The sequence below is a fragment of the Globicephala melas genome, chromosome 4 (assembly GCF_963455315.2).
Source record: "Globicephala melas chromosome 4, mGloMel1.2, whole genome shotgun sequence".
Classification (NCBI taxonomy): Eukaryota; Metazoa; Chordata; class Mammalia; order Artiodactyla; family Delphinidae; genus Globicephala; species Globicephala melas.
Genome location: NC_083317.1, coordinates 44,728,835 through 44,750,405, shown reverse-complemented (window position 1 = coordinate 44,750,405; position 21,571 = coordinate 44,728,835). Strand labels below are relative to the sequence as shown.

The window sequence follows — 21,571 nt, the reverse complement described above, 5'->3', positions numbered from 1 at the left end:
AAGTTATTGTATTGGACCAGTGTTAATCTCTTCTTGGGTACTGCTCCGAGCTTTTACACCCTGAGCCTAGATAATAGAATATGCATTTCTTACTTTATGACCCCTACAGGATGATCATAATAGTATAATCCCTAACCTTCTATCCTTGTTAGTACTGATGGTTATAGCTTTGTCTCTCCATGCCACACTTTCTTGACCCCTTACCCATGTTCCAATGGACTTAGGTATTGTGCAGGCCCATTTCACGTTTTTTGTAAACTGAACTGCCCTAGAAAACATATTTTTTTCTAGCTTGGCCAGGGTTACATGATATGTTATCTTATCATTTTGAGATAAAGACCACATCTGTTAACTTTTTGTATGCATTTTTCATATTTTGTTATTCTAAGTGGGTTCAGCTCTTCATATATTTTTAATCACCTGGTATTTATTCTGGGGGTTTGCTGGGGTCACCTGACCTAGCCTGGATTTGGCAGGGCTACTCAGCTTCTGTCTGTGGATCTAGCTAGACTTGGCTGCTCTTTATAGTCTGGGCTCAGTCTGCTCCAGCAAGTACTAGTAAAGCTCTTCCATGATGTTGACAGAGGTATAACAGAACAAACAAAAACCAAGCCAAGTCTCTTGAGAGGTACGCTCCAAACTTGCAGATAACTTAGTTTCTTATCCTACTGGCCAAATTACGTCATATAGTTGAGGCCAAAGTCAGGAGTCAGAAAAAATACTTGTCCTTTACTGGGAAGAACTGAAAAGTTACAAGGGAAAGAGAATGAATACAAGGAAAGGTGAAGAACTGGGGCCAATAATTCAGTTTGCCAAACCCATATTCAAATGTCACACCTGAACTCACCCTTCTCTAATTATGCAGGTTAAAACAAGTGTATAACTAATTATGATAGACACACACTTATTAGGAAAAATAAAAATGTAATAAATACGTAATGTTTATGTATAATGTAATACATACATACATATATACATATTACTGTAGAGGAGACTGATGAAAAAACAGAATACTCTGAGATCTGCAAAAGGCTCTTTGAGTACTTAGCTGAGTGGTGATCAGCACATACATGTTAGGAAAACTCAATGTCCAGGCACAGACGGCTTTACTAATGAACTCTATCAAACACTTAAAAAAGAAATAACACCAATTCTGAATAAAAATTTCTAAAATATTGAAAAGTAGGAATTACTACCGAACACATCTTATGAGGTCAGTACTACTTTGATACCGAAACCAGAAAGAGATATTACAAGTAAAGAGAATTACAGGTCAATAGCTCTCATGTACAAAGATGGAAAAACTATTAAGTTTTTTATAAATATGAAATACAATCATATTTATAAAGAATATTAAATCATGAAAAAGGGGTGATTTATCCCAGGAATGTAACTAGCATGATATTTAATGGTGAAATTTTGAATGCTTTCAATCTAAGATCAGGAACAAGGCAAGAATGTCTGTTTTTACTATTTCTATTCACCACTGTACTGGAGGATCTGTGAAACAAGGAAATAACAACAACAAAAAAATCCAGTTTGGAAAGGAAGAAAAGTTTCTTCATTCATGGATGAAATGAAAATATGAACTAAAAATTTCTATGGAATATATGAAAACAGTCTAGAATGAGTGAGTGAATTTAGGAAGGCTACAAGATACAAGATCCATATACAAAAATTATTTGTATTTCTACAACAAACAGCTGGAAATAAAAATTAACAAAACAATATTTAAAATAGTATCAAAATATGAAATACTTAGGGATGAGAACAGGAGACAATCAAAATGTCTATCAATAAATGAATGGATAAACAACTTACAGTATATCTAATCAATGTTCTAGTGCTCGGCCAAAAAAAATAATAAAATATTGATACATGCAAGTACATGAATGAATGTCAAAATAATTATGCTGAAATTAAAGAGGCCAGGCAGAAAAATGTATACTATATAATCACTGAGATATACAATTCTAGAATATGTGAACTAAAGCATAGAGACTAATGTATAGAGCCTTAGTGATTGGCTGCAGGAAGGACAGGGAGAGAGAAATGATATAGGTGCATGAGGAAATACTGAGGGATGATGGATAGGTTCATTATCTTGATTATGCTGATGTTTTCATAGCCATATATACATCAATATTTAGCAAACTGTACACTTAAAAGTGCAGGTTTTATATGTCATACTTCATAAAGCTGTTATAATATGTTTTATATTTATCTCTTGATTTTAACTAAATTTTACACATTTTAAAGTAAACAAATCTTTTAAAATATAAATAACTTTCTCTGTTAGAACTTCTTACATCCAGTTTACTTTTCTGAAATTGGAATATTAACTAGGAGATAATCTCTATAAGTTTATCTCTGTGAAAACTCAGGTCATTCTTGATGGCAATATATTATTTATTTTTATGCAACTAAAAAGAATGGAAGGCCCAAAAAGAGAAAAATCACTTCAAATGATCTAAACAAAAGAGATCTGAAAAATAATATATTTAATAGTTTAAGGGAAAAAATTTAAAGAACAGATTCCTTTAAAAAATACTGCTATTCAGGGCTTCCCTGGTGGCACAGTGGTTGAGAGTCCGCCTGCCGATGCAGGGGATACGGGTTCGTGCCCCGGTCCGGGAAGATCCCACATGCCGCGGAGCGGCTGAGCCTGTAAGCCATGGCCACTGAGCGTGCGCATCCGGAGCCTGTGCTCCGCAGCGTGAGAGGCCACAACAGTGAGAGGCCCGCATACCGCAAAAAAAAAAAAAAAAATACTGCTATTCAGAGAGATGGCTTTGGATGAAAATTGCTGGTTCTAGGCCCTGTTTGGTGAGACAGCAAGAAAAAATAATTTTGTTTTTACCGTCGCACTAATTTTTTCAGTTTAACAAACTTTGCTTTTGCTTTTCTTACAATACGAGGTTTGACCAACTAGTAAGTCTTTCTTCTACAATACTTTTGATGTATAATGTTGCTTTCTTTTTTAACTCCTAACTTTAATTCATAATTCTATGAAAGGGAGTGAAAATGTTGACCAACAAAAGTCAATGATTTGGTAATTGCTTTTTTTTGTCAATAATAAAACTCTTGTCAATAATCTTCAGTTTAATTTACTTATATTGGAGGCTTCACTAGACCTACTAATGAACTGAGCATCATTTTAATTAGAATTAACACTTTCATCCTTCTTATGAATATATATAAGATGAACTTTGAAATGCTGGCCATCAAGCTGTCAGAGCAAAATTAAGACATTTCTCATGAAATAGTACTACTCTGTGGACACCAAACAGTAAATGAATAGACATTCATTGTTACTGCACTGAGGGAAATTCTCTCAAAAAAGCACTGCTATCTCCTTTAGGAATTCTTAGATACTTTGACCATCCCTTTGAAGTAATATTCATTTAAAGATACATTTCACATGCAATGCTAGACTCTCTCCAATGTTTCATTAGTAGGCATACGAGTTGCATGATATTTTTTCCACTTGGCAGTCAGACCATTAAATTGTATAAGCATTGCTAATATCTATGGTTCAAAGATCATAGTCTCTTCTTAAGGATGCCTGGTATACACACAAAAAAGAATCTGTTTTAAAATTTTTATTTTATATTGGAGTATAGTTGATTAACAATGTTGTGTTAGTCTCAGATGTACAGCAAAGTGATTCAGTTATACATATACATGTATCTACTCTTTTTCAAATTCTAATAGAATCTTAACATAAGAGATGTATTATTTCTCCATTTCCTCTAATTAAGTTTGTGTGTATTTATATATTCCAAGATATTAATAAAAGGAGGGAAAAGGGAGGGAGGGAGGAAGGGAGGAAGGAAGGAAGGAAGGAAGGAAGGAACAGAGGGAGGGAGGGAGGAAGGAAGGAAGGAAGGGAGGGAGGAAGGGAGGGAGGAAGGAAGGAAGGAACAGAGGGAGGGAGGGAGGGAGGGAGGAAGGAAGGAAGGGAGGGAGGAAGGGAGGGAGGAAGGAAGGAGCTCTTCTATTTGAAGAGCTCTATTCACTCTATTCACTTTGCTCTATTCATTCTATTCAAACAGTGAATAGCGTGAGCTAGATTGACATTCCTTAGGAAGGAGATGATAATGCTTGCAATGAAATGCTGAAAGTAAATTTTAAGATTAAATATCAAATGATTTTTCCAAATCTTTGTGATTAAGTGCAATGAATGACTTGAATATCTATATATATGAAAAGACAAGAATAAAAATAACATCATATAGTCACAATTCTGCAGGAAAGCTTAATCAGGTAGTACACAGTCTAAGAAACCTCAAATATAAATTAAAATAATGATAAAATATTTACCATGCAGCTTAAGTTGATTTTTTCAAAGGGCCTAAATAAGAGGGATGGGGGGGGGAGCAAAGACAAATAGAAAAATAAATGAATGACAAAATACAGCAATAATAAATTTGCAAGCAGGCTATGGAAGATAATATATCCCAAAAAATTCCTATGCATACATAGAACATTACACAATACATGCTTTACAATGTGAAACTGTTATTTTAGCTGAAAATAAAGGTTCTTATTTATACCTTAAACAGGTACAATATATTGCTTTTTTTTAGAAAAATCTTTATAAAAAGACACTTGTTCAAGATTATCAACAGCTTGGAGAATCTTTTTAAAATGCTCATTCTAAATATGTTCTATAACATACTGAGCAGAGTATATGAAATTGTGGGCTCTATGTAAATTTACACCCCCTCACAAAATCAACAGCACAATTATTTAAACAAAAGAGTGTGGCAAGTTCTGTGTGTATTGTGTGACAGGGACCATAGTAATTCATAACAATTCAGTTGTAATTCAGGATGTAATAGGTATGCAATAAATGTTTCTTAAGCCTATGGTATACATTAATAAAAACGTATCTGCCATTGCTGAAAGTGCAATATAATCTGAAAGTAGGAAGAAAAAAATGAGAACCTACTGGAAACTGAGTATCATGGTTCACAGAAAATCTGTTTCCTTGTAAGTTCTAAGTAAATGACAATCTGAATTTACTTATCATTTGCTCCTATGTATCATTTTCCACAAGAATATTAACTCACTAATTTTTTTTTTTTGGTACACGGGCCTCTCACTGTTGTGGCCTCTCCCATTGCGGAGCACAGGCTCCGGACGCGCAGGCTCAGCGGCCATGGCTCACAGGCCCAGCCGCTCCATGGCATGTGGGATCTTCCCAGACCGGGGCACGAACCCATGTCCCCTGCATCAGCAGGCAGACTCTCAACCACTGCACCACCAGGGAAGCCCTTAACTCACCAATTTTTAACAAATAAATTTTCAGTGTCTAGCATGGCAACTAGTCAAGATGCTTCAGAGTGAGAGAATTAACAAAGAGTCTGAAAAGGTCTCATCAGGAAACGGCCAATGCTGAACGAATATGCTTCTAATAAAAATACACACATATACCCTACACTTTTTACAAATAAAGCCTTTTCTCGCAGATATGTCTGCATTTTAATAAAAATCAAACTCTTTTTCCCAAAACAGATCAATATGAAATCCTCTATTGAGTGTTTCTGAAATTATATTTCTTAGCACAGATGCTTTAACAAATGACTGAATAAAAAGATAGCTAACTTGTGAGGAAAACATTTCCACCAGAAGTTTTGTTCTCTTTAGTTGTAAAAATGTAACACACTAATAACAGGCTTAAAAGAACAAGTTTGATAATTTTATTTATATTTCCCAGATATACATTAATTTGCCTATATAAAATAAGTCTACAAACACTATATGTAAAGCAAATACGTTAGGTTTACGAGCCATAGGGTTTCTGAAGCAACTACTCAACTCTGAAACTGTAGCTTGAAAACAGTGATAGACAATATGTAAATGAATGGACTTGGCTGTACTCTAAAAAACTATTTAACAAAAGGGGCTAGAACGGCAAGCAGGGTATAGTTTGCCAACTCCACCTACAGAGTGTTACGTGATACTGACAAAGAGTCTCTCCTTGACCAAACTTTTAGTCAGGCTCTTCTGAGCCCTCTGTTCAATTAGGCCTGACCATGGACTTTTGTCTGTGTTCCTGCAGAGTCCAGTTTTAGCAAGAATCTTGCTAAACTGGTTTAGAGAAAATCCCCCACCCTAAATACCTGATCAATTCCTCATCTCCCATCATCCTCCAGGTGGTATCTGGTCACCCTGGTCCACCATTAGAAAGAATCCTGTCAGGATGGTTGAGCCAGAACCGCCCCAAGCTTTACCCCTGATGTTTCCCTGTTAGTAATTTTCCATCCATTGACCCACACCATACTCCATGGCTACAAATTCCCACATTTCTTGTTGTATTCAGAGTTAAGCTCAATTTCTCTCCACTACTATGACACTCCATTGCAGCAGTACCCCTGAATAAAGTCTGCCTCACAGTTTGTTTTTTACTATGGTATGAACAGACTTTATTGCTTGCAACAGGAAGTGGAAGAGGAGGGGATATGACAGCGCCAGCTCCTAGGGTGGCTCCACAGACTTGGTCGCCACTCTCGAAAAACTTGGTTCTTTAACACGTGTCACGAGGATTTTTTTCTTTAACAATATCAAAAACAACCTGTGATTTTTCCTTTGATTGACCCAAATCCATATTTAATACCTAGATGATGTCTTCTTATTTTCATGTTTCTCTTTCACCTTTTCTCCTAGTCTTCAAAAATTACTGTTTCACCACAGTTGTAAAGTTCCATGAAAATCCTAATTTGTATCCTACAAACCAACATCTTTTTGTTAAAACTTTGCCTATGCTTCATTTTATTGTAACAAGAAATTTTCTGTGGGACTTTTCTTGCCCCCAACTAGATCCTTAAACTAAGGTATAATTAGAGGCTAATTGCACACATTTTAAAGAAAGATGGATTCAATGGTGAAGGTAACTCCTCTGGGACTTGGTAAAAGATGGCAGTGCTGGCCCTATACCTACATCACTGTTGCTCTCCCCTCCCCAATCTCAATCCCTATAAAGTAAGAACCGTGGTATTAAATAATCCATCTATTTTCCCTATTAATTAGTTATCTCTATTTTACCATAGATTAAACTATTTCATGTAATGTAGTCTATTTTTTCCCTGTCTACTCGGTACCACTGATAAATATTTCTCTTTGGGAAATAATACTACACATTTTAAATATCTTCTCTTGAATATATTTTAATGTCTGACAGGGCTCTTGCTCTCCTTCAGCATCCTTTTCAAATAATCTATATGTCATTCCACTTATTATTTCATATAACATTTCTAACCATTTCTGCTGAGTTCAAAGTGGCAAAACAGTAACAATTTTGAGTGTGATTTGTTTATAATTCTAAATTAAAATTTATATCTTACAAATATTTAAACTTCTCATCTAAGACCACAGTGTGTACATCAAATTATTCTACTCTTCCTTACATCACTCAAAACAAATTTGTAATTCATTGCATTAGATAGAATATCCTCTTGCCAATTTTTAACAAATGTAAGAAAAAATATATAATTCAGCATTAAAGTAATAATGCATCAGGAACAGATAACTTTACTGAGTCAAAGATGGGTCATCTAAGGCAATATAATATTATAACATTTCATCAATAAGTATGTAGAGAAATTTTGTGGTCACCTCACTAGATGTCAGAGAACTTTTGAAAAAATTTAGCAAGCATTGTGAATAAAAATATTTACCTAATTAATGTATCCTATTTATTGTATAGGATAATTATTTTTTAATTTTTTTACATAATTATGCATCATATTTCATATGCATGGAAAATTAGTTCACATTTAGCAATCTATAATACCCACATACAATTAGGCTTTAAGAAGAGTATGCTCTTGGTCATAATGCAATTAGTAAATTAATAGAGAATCTTTAGAAAAGCTCTCACATAATCCATATGTATTGCCATTTCAAAGTTTTACCAGTTAAAAGATTTCCAGTTAATTTCATTTTAAATATTTAATTAATATAGAGATAAATAATATAATTTTTTACCATGGTAGGGTGAAAAGTAAACCATCCTGAATAGTATTAGTTAACTTCAAAACAAGAATAGAAACAAAACAAAGAAATGAGGATATAAGGCATCTTAAGAAAAAAACAAAAAATAAACTGATCCTATTTAAAGAATTCTATCCAAGACAATAGTTGTTTATCTCTGTCCAAAGGAACAGGGTTTGCATCTTTCAAGAGGTTTTCATGGCTTTCTATAGCAGTCGCCTTTGATACTGTCAAATAATGGGAATAAATCATGCTTTTTCCTTGTCCACTGCTGAAGATAAAGCAGAGCTTGTTTTTATGCTCCCAAAGTTCCCATCAATTTTGGTACTGCTTGCCTCTTTATATGGTGATAGTCCTTGTATAGAGCAACTGGCAACTGGAAATCTCCATCCCTTTAAGTTTATCACCACTCTATAGTTCCCTGTAAAATGGAGACTACCATTTTCAGTAATACCTATATTCTTTATTTATTATAACTTATCCTAAAAACAGATAGTTTGGCCTAAGCTCAGATTGAAAACAGTAACTGGTTATACAGAATAGTGATAGAGAAATATTTGCAATACTAAAATTTTCCATTGTATAGTATTATATGCCAAAAGGGAAAAAAATTCAAGTACAAAAAAGGAGAACTATTTCTTTAAAAGGCCTTGTGCATAATTGAGGACACCAGTAATTTATTTAATTCTCATTATAAGTCATTATTTCAAAGGACTAAAAAATATTAAGAATGTCCCCCCCATATCATCACAATGTGTATTCGAGTTTATCATCACTTCCCAGGTAATCATAACTGTTACTATAAATAAAATAAAAAATGCTTTTCTCACAAAGGATAACAAGATATGTTAAATCAAAGGAAACACTTTAAGTATATTTATATCAGATACACTTTTTTCAACCCTGTCGCACCCACTCCTTGTTCTGTATCAAGTTTTATTCCTTTGATGCCTATTCTCCTTAGAACTATGTTGTCCTTTGAAATATACTTCCCTAGAGCTGAGATATGTAAATACTCTAAAAATGAAAATTATTACATTTTTTTTCATATGGAGGATACAAAGTCAACCGTACCTTGTAGTTCTAATGCTAGCTCTGAACATATAATGAAAAAATGTATAACAAAATTATCCTCAGATTTTAACACGCATGATATAATATTACTATATATAGTTGTTATGATGCTTAGAATAAAATTTAACCTGAATTATATACAGATTTATTAAATACAATATTTTGTTATACTCTATTCCTATAAAATGAAAAGTGAGATATTTTTCTCCTCTGGTAAAATTCTGCCATTATATCTTCAATGTACTACATAATATCCCACTTGAAAGTTTATTCTGAATGTTCTTTGTTGCTATTATGGATAATTCATGGAAATAATCACCCCCTCTTCAAATAGTTGAATCCTATTTATTTCTATGGACAGAGAACAAGGTTTAAATTTATAGAAATAACTTATATTCTAATGTTTAATTTAGCATAATTAGTTCAGTTTATATCTGGTTTGATGGAACATTAATATATAGCCTAATGCTTGTCTGTTGATCAAAAAAATCCTGATTATTTATACTGGATGTAGCTTAATATTAAAGCTTACACAAAGAAGCTTTTACTCTACTGATTATATAATTTTTACAAGTGTGTCAACTTGAGTAAAATGTATATGTCATTTCTATGCCAAGGCTTCTAAGAAGAAGATGTGTACCTTATATACTTTCCTTCTTTCTCTCACTGGATACAGATGACTACAAGGCCATACGAGATAATGGAGCTATAGACAGAAAATATATAATTCTCCTATTTTCTGTATGAAGGAAAGCCCTCAACAGCCAGGAACACCCTGGACTGTAATGTAAATTAAAAATGAACTTCTATATGTTAAAGCTCTAGAATTTGGAATTTTGTCTTCTCAGCTTTTAAATATTACCCAAATTGAAGGGCGTGTGTGTGTGTGTGTGCGCGTGTGTGTGTGTGTGTGTGTGTGTGTATACACAAAGAAAAAACTTCAGGTGTGGATTTTTTGTGTAGTTTCTGAGACGTGGAATTGACAAATAGATTAAAAGGCTACTATGACTTTAAGGAAATCTTATTGCCAACAAATCATGAGTCTGGTCTAAAAGACCCTGTAACTATGAAATGACTCTGGAGTCCCCAGAATAGACGAGCATGAAACAGGTATGAAAGCCGTTCAGCCACCAGTAACTAATTCAAAAACTGTCAGGATAATAAGAAGCTCACAGATAGCATAGCCAAGGGCCATTGAGAATGACGGATAAGAGCATCAACTCAACTGCTGTTGAGGTTCTTCACAATGCCTGCCCATCACTGCTATGGAGCACTACTAGTTCCTATTATTCTCCTTTCTTAATGGCAGTTTTCTACTTATTTCAACCATTGTATATTTTGTGTTAGGGTAAATGGCTTGTCATTTAATGTGTAGGTCACCAGCTGACAAGAGAATGTTTCTGAACCTGATGGAGAAAAATTTGTATTGACAGATACATGAGGATGATTACGTACACTTTGTGGATGAAGTGGCAGACTACTGCAGAGATAACCAAGTATCTACAAAAATTGGGCTTCCTCTTCCATGATAAAGAATTGTTGCTGGAAAGTGACTATTGAGCCAGGGATAACATTTAACAACAGCCCACCCCTATTTGCAGTTAGGTGTGGTCACATAACCAGTTCCCAGTGTTGTATTTGAGAGGAATTAATGTGGCTCTTCAGATCTGAGTTGGTTAAGAAACACATGCGCCTTCTCCAATCCCTTTTTACAACCTCTGAACTGGACACAGATAACTACAAGGCCCTAGGAGATGGCTGGCCCACTAAATGCAAGAAGTCCTAGATCCCTGAATGCATGGAGTGGAACTGCTGTCAACCAGTAATACTAACATGAATTATTTGGTAAATTTCTTAGGGCTCTACAGTTTTCTATTTATAAGGCCTAAGGGAAGAAGATTAGCTCAAATATAAACTCTCTAAATTAAAAAATAAAAAGACATAGAAAACAAGTTAGCACACAAGTTACAACTCCAAAGTACATGCTGACACTAATGCTTAGAAATATTTAGACTCGATTTCTTTCAAAACTTATTTGAATGTGACTTTAAAATGCATAAAGAATAAAATAGTATCCATAAAAAAGAAAAATAAATTATGAAACAAAGTAGGTAGAAATAAAACAATAACAAGTGAGAATGGAAAAAAAAAACCTCAATGGATGAAGTAATCTCTTAGCTAGCTGTAGCCAAAGTGAAAATTCATTACCCGGAAATTAGTTGAGATTGAAAATTAAAAAAAAAAAAAACATATCGGAGACAAAGAGGATAATATTGAAAGTCTTCAACAAATATCTCATAGGTATTCTAGAAATACAAAACAGAATAAAGTATCACACGCACACACACTTTTTCAGGTTAAAACACAAAATGAGAAGTGAAGCAGGAAAAAATAATCCATAGCAGTTACATAATAATGTAACTGAAGACCAAAAATATGGAACCTATAAGTAATCTCCCAAATAATGACAGTTAAGACTGTCAGAACGTCACTGGCAACAACAGATTCTTATGGACAGGGGAATAATATTTTCAGAGTGTTGAGGAAAAGTAATAGTCACTTAGTATTCTATACCCAAATAAACAATCATTGAAAAGGGAGGACAAAATATTTTTAGATATCCATTAAATAAAGGGCTTAAAATTATAGAACCTTGCCAAAAGATCTACCAAAGGATATACTTCAGCAAATGGAATAATGAACCCAGAAGAAAGGATATAATGATAGAAAAAAAAATCAAGTATAAAATCTGTTAATATATCTTGGTGTATCTAAGTACTGACTTTATGAAACTATTGATTTTGTTTCTTTAAAAAGCCAAACTAAAACTCTAGACAATGTTCACAAGAAAGGTAGTAATTTCAGGGGGTGACATGGTGTGTCATGTTGGAAAGAAAACAGAGATACTATATAATTTTATCCCCTCTTAGAGATATATGTGTTAAGGAAGGATTTTTTAAATTAAGCATAGCTCCTATAGAAATATGATTTATAGCTTTCAAGTTGGCCGACAGTAAAAGAGAACTATAATTGAAGTTAAAATCTGGTCAAAATAATTTATTAAGAATGATCATTTCAAGACAGTTTATGTTTTAACCTATTTTAAAAATTGTGACAAAGAACAAAATACTTATTTAACTTTATTATGTTTTGTTTGGAAATAATACCTTCTATTTTTAGACTCCTTCAAGCCTCTTGATTTCATATTCCTCTCAAGCCAGATGAAAATCTGGAATTGCTTCATGCAATAAAGCAGCTTTATTTGGAATTGAAGGTTATATTGTAAGAGTTTATATTTACATTGTGATAACCTTTAGAAAGTGAAAATACTATTTGGGCCAATAAGTCTGCCCCTTTTTCTGATCCCAATCCCACCTTTCAGCTTTTCATCATACCCTCAAGCCCCCTTATTTAATGCCAGCAAATCCTGGTGTTTCAAATTTTCTTTATGCTCTCTGCTTCCACAATCATCTCTGATAACATGATTAGACAGAAGATCATAAACACAGAGCATAAATGCTTCTGAATTGCAACAGAGGACAGAGTCATGAAGCCTTAATAACAACACTCTTCAGGAGATCAAATCGATAGCTATGTCACCAAAGGCCCTGCAAAGGCCCATTCACCTCTGTGAACAATAATGCAATGGTCCAAGAACTGCCACCATCCTTTCCTCCAGAATTTTTAAGCAGCACTAGAGGGAAAATAAAAACATGTTTCTAGGAAGAGAAAAAGTTATAAAATATTCTTTATGTTTTAGAACTTTACTTTCATAGCCAGATGTTATTTTGTTAAATTATATCATGTGATACTTAAAGGCTTAAAGAAGATACCTTTGCAATAAATATACATATATATTCATAGCAGGTCTGAAATACCAAACCCTAACTAATATCTCTAAGTACATGTGTTACTACCTAAATGAGATTTATTCTAAATTAATATCCAACAGGAGTTTATTAGGGATTCATGTCACTTCGGAACTTACAACTCAACAAAAATTATTCAATTTTCCATGTTAATTGATTCCAATTTTCTTCCATAGTGTTAAGATATTCTTAGTTATATGAAGTGAAACACTATTTGATGTAAATTAATGTTTTATGAATCTGTGCTATTTTATATTCAAGCCCTTAGTGGAATAAATTAAGACAATTAAAAAAAATCTGTAACATCAATATGACTAAGTATGGCAGTTTTAATTATGAACCTATGAAATAAAATAAAAAGTTATGAAAAATAAGATATTGGAGCAAGTATAAAATACTGCCTATAATGTAGAGTTACCCAAATTACTGTGTTTGGTTTTAAATTTTATCATATCTGCTTAATATAATGTTTATGTCTATTTAAACCTGATCGAAAATAATAAGAATAAAATTGCCTCTCTTTTTTGTGCTTCTAGAATTTGGATCTAGATACACCTTAACATTACAGAGAAAGGAATCACAAGTTGAAACATTTAGTATTATAACTTTTAGGATAAAGCATGATAATAAATTATTTAAATGCAAATAAATATACACAATTCATTATATATGATAGTATGGGTAGATACAGATTTATTCTATTTTAAACCAGCTTATTGTACTTTTGTTATGTAGCAGGCCAAGAGTTCTCAAATGTACTCAAGTAAATTATGAGTATTCCTAAAACCTCACTATAATTTTTCCTATTTATCATGTCTAACAGCAAAGTCCCAGATAAATCTATATTTTTCCATCATTCTCGGTAGCCTGAATCTCAGAATGGATGTGTAGATACTGTTCTAACAGTGCCCATATCAGATTCCACAAAATAAACACAGAGCAAAAAGGGACTAATTAATGATGAGTAACTAAGGGCTCCTCTGTACTGTTTGGCAGGCAGGAAAAGTTAAAGCATCAAGGTGAGGGCATGGATGCTTGGAATAAGGAAATGAAAGAGAAAGAGAAAGGAAGGGAGGAAGTGAAGAAGGGGAGGAGAGAAGGAGACATGGAGGGAGGAAAGACACACAAAGACCAGTCTGAGAATTATCTAGGCTTTAGTTATAAATCTAGTATTAGTTACCAAGTGGCCCCAGGGAATAAAATTCTGTTCTCTATAACTTAGAATCCTGATTCATAAAATGAGGGATAAAAATATTTTCAAAGGCTTTCCAGATCTAAAATACCACAACCCTCCCTGAAGAAAACTTTCCTATTTCACAGAAATATGAAGACACAGAGCATTCTGTCAGTATACCTCTAACCATTCAGTAGAACCTGGTACTACTTATCATGCAGTAGGACCTGGTACTACTTATCATTCACATCAATAAATTCCTTACCCTTCATTATACAAATGATTTTTAAATATATCTCTTTTATCTGACAGCCCTGGTAAAACAGGCACATAAATAATTAGAACAAATTATAGCACAGATGACAGAGACATTAACTTTGTGAAGATACAGATATATGTGCTATATATATGTGATATATATATTTGTGCTAGACCCTGAAGGATGAATAAAATTCCACCACAGAAAAGGAAGAAGAAAGGGACACCAAGCAGATAGATAAAACATGAAAAAAAAGAGCAAGAAACATGAAAAATACATGGATTATTCAAAAGTAACAAAAACAAAACAGGAGACAGAATTTGCCAAAGTCAGAAAATAATAAGACAAGGCCAAATTGTGAAGTCCCTTGAATGGCACAATGACTAACTAGTTCTAATGGAAGAGAAAGAAAAAATAGAATAATTTCCTAAAATGAAATGTATTAAAATTGCTATCAGGATTTACACAATAAGCGACTTTAGGGCCTCAAACATCTCAGATGAAGTATCAGACATGTGAGTGAAGCCATGTTAGATGTCCAGCCTTGTTAAACCTCCAAATAACTGCAGTGGCATTGAGTGACCCAGATAAAACCAGCAGAAGAACCAGCCAACTGAACCCAGCCCATATTTCCAGATTGTAAGCAAATAACTTATACAGGATAAAGGATACTGTTTTAACAAAAAGCTAAAACATGTGGCATTTGCTTTAGTAATGAAAAAACTGTGGAGGCTGGAAGGGTGGCGAGAAGGCTGTGACTGGAGGATGGAAGAGCAGTAAATTAATTATTATTGGAGATAATGAAAGGTCAACCAACAATTGGTGAGAAAGACTACCTGTGATAACTTGGAAGACACAAAAAGTACTTCATAATGTTGTGGATCAAATTACGAAGTTTTCTTGAAAGATGGTGAAACTAGCAACTGGCCACATGGAAATTCTTATAACTAAGGAGGATAACTCAGAGGGCAAAGTCAAGAGTAATGAAGACAAAGAGCCACAGAGAACTAATCCCAGGTTGCAGAACTGGGCTCCAAGCAAAGAACAGTCCTTGCCTCTATAATTAGGGACTCTGATGACCTTTGCTGGATTTCAGAATCACAATGGACCAGTGATTGCTATGTTCCCTGCCTTCAGGAATGTGAGAATCTTTTACAACTTTCCTAATCCTGTCCCATGTGTGTTGTGTGTGTGAGGAACGATAACATCTCGTTTAGTTTTTAATTCTCCAGATGAAGGAGAGCTTTAGCTATGAAGCTTTATTCATATCCACAAGAGATTTCACTGAAGCTCTTCTGGACTTCAACACAATGCCATAATGGAATAGATCTTTGGGAGGATGTGGGTTTTTGTGCATGAAGGAGGGACATTAGTCACAAGAATTAAGAGAGAAGACTGTGGTATAATGTTACACTGGCAGCTCCCTATAAACATACTTACAGGCATTCAGCCCCTTTTGCAGTCCCCTCGCATACTCACTTTATACCTGGCCATGTGAAAAACTCCCTCTTCGGCCAGCCACTATACTGTAAAAAAGCTTGTGTCAGATCCTTTAATGAAGTAAGGCCATGTAGAGAGAGGCTCTGGAATATAAGAGGTCATCTTAGACATTCCAACCCCTGTTAATCTCCCAGCTGAATTCAGCTACATGAGTGACCTCTGTTTATTCTACAATAAGCAGAAGAATTACCCATCTGAGCCCTAAGAAATCATAAATTATTATGGCTTTAAGTTATTAAATTTTGGGTTATTTTACCTCAATAGCAATAGATCATTGAAACATATGCCTCTATTTATATTTATCTCTACTACCTATCAAAATGATTAACAGATAGTAGGTACTCAAAAAAATAGCTAAAATAAAAGGTCTAATAGAATAAGCCAGAAGAAAAGAAAATGATATACATTGTTTTTTCTTTTCTCATTATATATATAAACGTATGGTCACATTATTGCCTGAGCTACTCTTTATTCACATAAATTTCAATTTATTTTTCATGTAGGTTATAGGTAATTCTGAGATTTGGTTGTGAGATAAATTGTTGACAGACTGCAACAGAATCCATGATAAAAAATTATTATCAGAGGATAGAAAGGGGCAATATGAAGAATCAAGAACACACTTAAATAAATACTTTAAAATGGAAACTAGTGATAGTGTAAGATACCTTTCTCTAAAAATGAGGTCTCCACATCCACTTCCTTTCTGTTTGTAAATAGCAATTCATTGTAGTCAATTGGAAACAGGCACATGTGTTTGCATGTAACAGTTTTCCATATACTTTACCATTAATTGATTATAACCACTAATTTATTTTTGGATAAGGAAGTTAGTAAGCCATGGATTTAGAATCCAAGTATAATCTTCCAATTTCTGCCATCTGCTAGAAGATGATGAACATTTGTACTGTACCCACTCTCTCATTTCTGCAGTCAAATAAATTATAATAAAGATAACAAGCCATAAAAATGAACGAGTCTAGCAGTAGCTCTAGATAAGCTGATAATTATCATATATCCAAAGTCATCTTTGCCAACAACTGAAGGAATTTTCAGGCATGCAAACAAGAATGAAATTTCACAGAGCAGACATATTAAGCAAAAAACATCTAGTCATCAATGATTGTCACTACCTCTAATTCTGTGATCAATGCCATAAAATATATTTAATAATAATTAATCACATAAATCCTTAGATAATTATTGTTTAAATAATTTTAAAGCTTTATTATTTTTACCAATATCCAGCGTCCACCTAATATAAAATATGGTAAAACTACATGGTTAGTATATGTCATATGTTTTATCCTTGGCTATTATTGTCTTCTTAATCTCACTGAAAAATTATTCATGTTGCATTTTCCAATGTAAAATATTCTATAGTGCCCCTTCAAAGGATCATTTATATTGATAACTTATTTTGTTTCATTCTAAATCCTTGTTACAGGTGAATAAAAATTTTGAATTAAATCTATATAAATTTCAATGAAATATATTTTAACGATTAAATAGTGACGGAAAGTTGGCTCACACTTTAAATAAATATAGTACAGACTTTTCACACAAACAGTACTTTCAAATGACCAAACATAATCATCACCGGTGGCTTTAGTGAACTTTTTCAGCATTCAAGAACCCAAGCGTTTCATAAATAGATAAAACATTTAAAAATTCACATATATTACCACTGACCCTTATATAGAAACAAACATGTTTTTTTCTCATTTACTTTCATCCCTTTTAATGGGTGGCAACATACCACCGAACATCACCAAAAAAGTAAGTAAATTCAGTATGGTGCTATAGAAAAATAACTATAAATAATTTAACATTGAGAGGAAAAGATCTCTACTATGTTACTATTTACCAAGCATTAATTTTATTTCTTTATTTGTATTTTGATTATGAGTCCTAAATCCAAACATAATTGATATAAATTATCTTTATCAGGGGATATGCAAAAATTTTTAAGTGTATATATTTATTAGATTAATAAGCCTTCATAAAATGATTCAAATAAAAAATTGTTTTATCTTGAAAATTACAGATATTTCATATCATAACTACATGAAAGGTACGGTTTTCAACTTAATCAGCATTGCACTGTGTTCATACTTCCTAACAATTCGATCTTGCACAAGTACTGCTATTTAAACAAAAAAAGCTAATGTGTTATATGGTAGGAAATTGTATTTAATAGTAGCAAAGGATAAATTAATTTCTGATATACTCAGTACTCAATCACCAAACACATAACATTCCTATAAACTATCCTATATATTTTTAAACATATGTATGATTCATATGCAAACATATGAATTCCTCATTTATTTAAATATAATTTCAGCTTACCTAGGTACTATTCAATTATTACAATTCAACATGAAAGAAAGAATTGTTTTCAAACTGTCTTTAAATGTCATATTCTCTATAGACCACCAAAACATAAAAGTTAAGCAAATGCCTGCTTTGATCCCTTTTGCTTTTTGTTGCTGCTACTGATGTTGCTTTCCTTTATAAAAATCAGGTAAATATAGCAATTCATACAGCAACTATTCTACTGAAGGCAATATGCAAGAACACTTGTCATGGTATATAATTTATTTTACATTTTCATACACCATTCCCAGGAAGAAAAAAAATCAGAAATTATCTTATAGTTAATATGAGTTAATTTCTTCCACAATTAATTCTTCCAGGAATAGTATTCGAAAATGTATTATTTGAAAATAAATATACAGCCAATTTACCTTTAAAAAACCATCATTTGAATGCATGAATAATTATTTAAATATTTCTTTCTTACCGTGGCAAGAATCTTCAATTTCTTCATATCCTGTACTGCAGATACACCTTCCAAGAGGAACCAGCCAATCTCCATCAGCTCCACAATACAGTTTAGGAGTGTCACGCTCTTCCGCACTCTTCACACAAGAGCCCCTTACTTCAACCAAGGAGGAAGAATCAACTCTTGGGATAGTGTCTGGAAACATGGCCAGATTACGAACAGTAAAGGGGCACTTTTTGTAGAAAACACGGACCGAAACTAGGGCAATGCATGCCCCAATGTCTTGGAAAGCCAGATAAAATCCCTTCCTTTCTACAGGCCCCACCTCACGAATTTCAGTGTTGAGTTTGAGGATGCGATCACCCAAATCCATCTGGGTAAAACTTTCATCAGCAGCAATTGTGTCAATCTTTGTATACTGGCTTGGCTTGAATTTAATTCCATGGGACTCATCTGATTCCACATAATATAGATTAAATGTTTCTTTGCAAGTCCCCAAGACCCATGGGATGCTGTTACAATCCCTCAGTGTGAACTTCATTTCCACATAAATTTTCTGAGCTGCATCACGGGAGATCCAGTTTGTACGAAGCCAGTTGTTTTGGTTTGGTTCCATCACATTACATACCTGGTATGTGTGAATGGGCCTATTATGTTCATCCATTTCAGTGATGGCATCCCACTGCAAAAAGCAAAAATAAAATAAATGATTATGAAACCACGAACATATATGATTACTTCAAAAATTTTCTGTTTTACTGAAAGAAAAATGAATAAAAAGTATACAAATAAAGCAAAGCAAAGCAACAATGGTGCAGGATTTTAACCAGGAGGCTTTCATTAAGACAATAGGTTCTGAACATACCAGCTGTCCTGGTATGAATCTTACCTTCTTACATGTTAGTTGCAACATCAAGGGATACTTTATTTAATCTCTAGTTTCCTCAACTACAAAATGGAGCTGATAAGAGTACCTGTTTCATAGGATTGTTGTGAGGCATAAATTAGTTAATATATGTAAAGAACTTTAAATGGTTTCTAGTACTCTATAAACAACCTATAATAGCATCTATTATGTGATCAAATAACTAGACCAATGACAAATGTACTCTAGTTACCCATTTGTCTTCATATCCAATTTGCCACAAATTGAGGTATACTCATCAGTATTCAATTAAATATTTACATGTCTATTTTGATAGAAAATAGACATAGAGAAGGCTTTAGATTTATTCAAGAGATATTTATCAGGCACTATTCTGGACACTAGGAATACAGCAGTGCACTAGCTGAACAAAAACTCCCTGCCTTCATGGATCTTACTTAAAGTGAGGAGTCGCAATAAAAACTGTAAATGAGTCAACTGAAAAGTACGGTAGAAAGTACAATGGGAAAAAATAAGGCAGGGAGATGGGGAAGAGGGTTGAAATTTTAAATAGTATGACCAGAGAAGGCCTTACTGAGGTTGTGACATTTAAGTAACGTCTTAGAGGTGAGGCAGTGAAGAGGAAAGAGTAAGTACCAATCCCTGAGGCAGGAGGGTATAGGTATGTTTTAGGAACAGCTTGAACGGGCACTAAACAGAGAGGCAAAGAAGGTGCAAAAAAGCCTTTGTAAGCATTGGAAACACTTTGGCTTTTACTCTGAGCTAGATCATTGGATTTTCTTCACTTCTGCATGTTTACATACAAGGACTCTGCCACCTATATGAATAGAAAAAACTTACCTTTTTTTTAATTTTAGTAAAAATGTTTGAGTACATTGAAATTAATTGGCATTGGCATTATTTATACATCTAACACTGCATACTTCTATATTACAAATTTAGATTGTAAGTATATTTTATTTGTATAATAAAAGTTATAATAATTTTCAATAAACAAAAACACATTCTAGTAACTTTACAGTCTTTTGGAAAAACATAACTGGTCATCATAATTTCTCATTTCTATTAAAATACAGTAGAAATGATAAACTTTTCTATAATGAATGTGTTCTATTTCTTGATACCACACTTCAGTGATTTATAATAAGCTTATTTAACTCATCCAGTTTGCAGTTTCTTATTTTATTTGACTGTAGAGAGTTAATTAATCGAGACTGGTGGAATTTCAATTAATATAGTTTCTAACAGAATGGTTTCTTTCCTCAGTCTATTGGATTGTTGAAACACTAATACTTTCAATTATCTACTTTAAATTTCCACAAATAAACAATTTATATTATCCATCAAACAAACTTAAAAACAATTCTGTATCTAAAATTTCATTTGTAAGTTGCTTGCTTGAAATTCAGAAGGTATTTTCCAGAAGAAACAATGAGTTCCTTTAGAACTGTGGATACAATTTTACAAAACACACCCACTGTTTATCAGGGGTGATTCAAAAATCTCACAGAGGCACATAAAATTACCCATCTAGATACCTTTCATACTAACAATATTATAGGTCTTATATGACTCTTACACGTAAATTTAAAGGCAACCAGAACTATCAGAGCTCATTTAAAATGGTAAGCTAACCATTCAGAATATAAATAGTAAGACAAGATACAACTAATAAAATCTGAGAAGTGTCAAAATAAGTGTCCAAAATTCTAAGCATTTTTCCCATTGGAGAGCCTCTAAGATACTTATCCAGCGATTATTCTTATTTCAGATAAATTTCTAATCAGAATTGATTTTATTCCTCAGGGAATGCATGTAATTACTACTGTCTACACTGCACCCTCTACTCTCCCATATAGGAGTATAGAGATATACTGTCAATAAATTCTGTTTGAATAATTACATTTTAACATCTTCAGACTATATCTCTTCATATTAATAAAAAGTATTAACAACTCTCATCAAACAATCAATTCTCCTAAAATATGAGATTAAATAAATGTGAAAAATTACATCTGTGACA

General features: G+C 33.3%; 1 protein-coding gene across 9 annotated transcripts in view; it reads right to left on the bottom strand.

Annotated features, from left to right (window-relative positions):
• EPHA6 (EPH receptor A6) overlaps positions 1-21,571 on the bottom strand; it is an 867,394-nt gene that overhangs the window by 708,854 nt on the left and 136,969 nt on the right. For all 9 annotated transcript variants that reach the window (XM_060297939.1, XM_060297942.1, XM_060297943.1 and 6 more), the window contains exon 3: positions 18,681-19,344. In XM_060297939.1, coding sequence (XP_060153922.1) covers positions 18,681-19,344 — 664 coding nt within the window. The remainder of the gene's footprint in view (positions 1-18,680; positions 19,345-21,571) is intronic.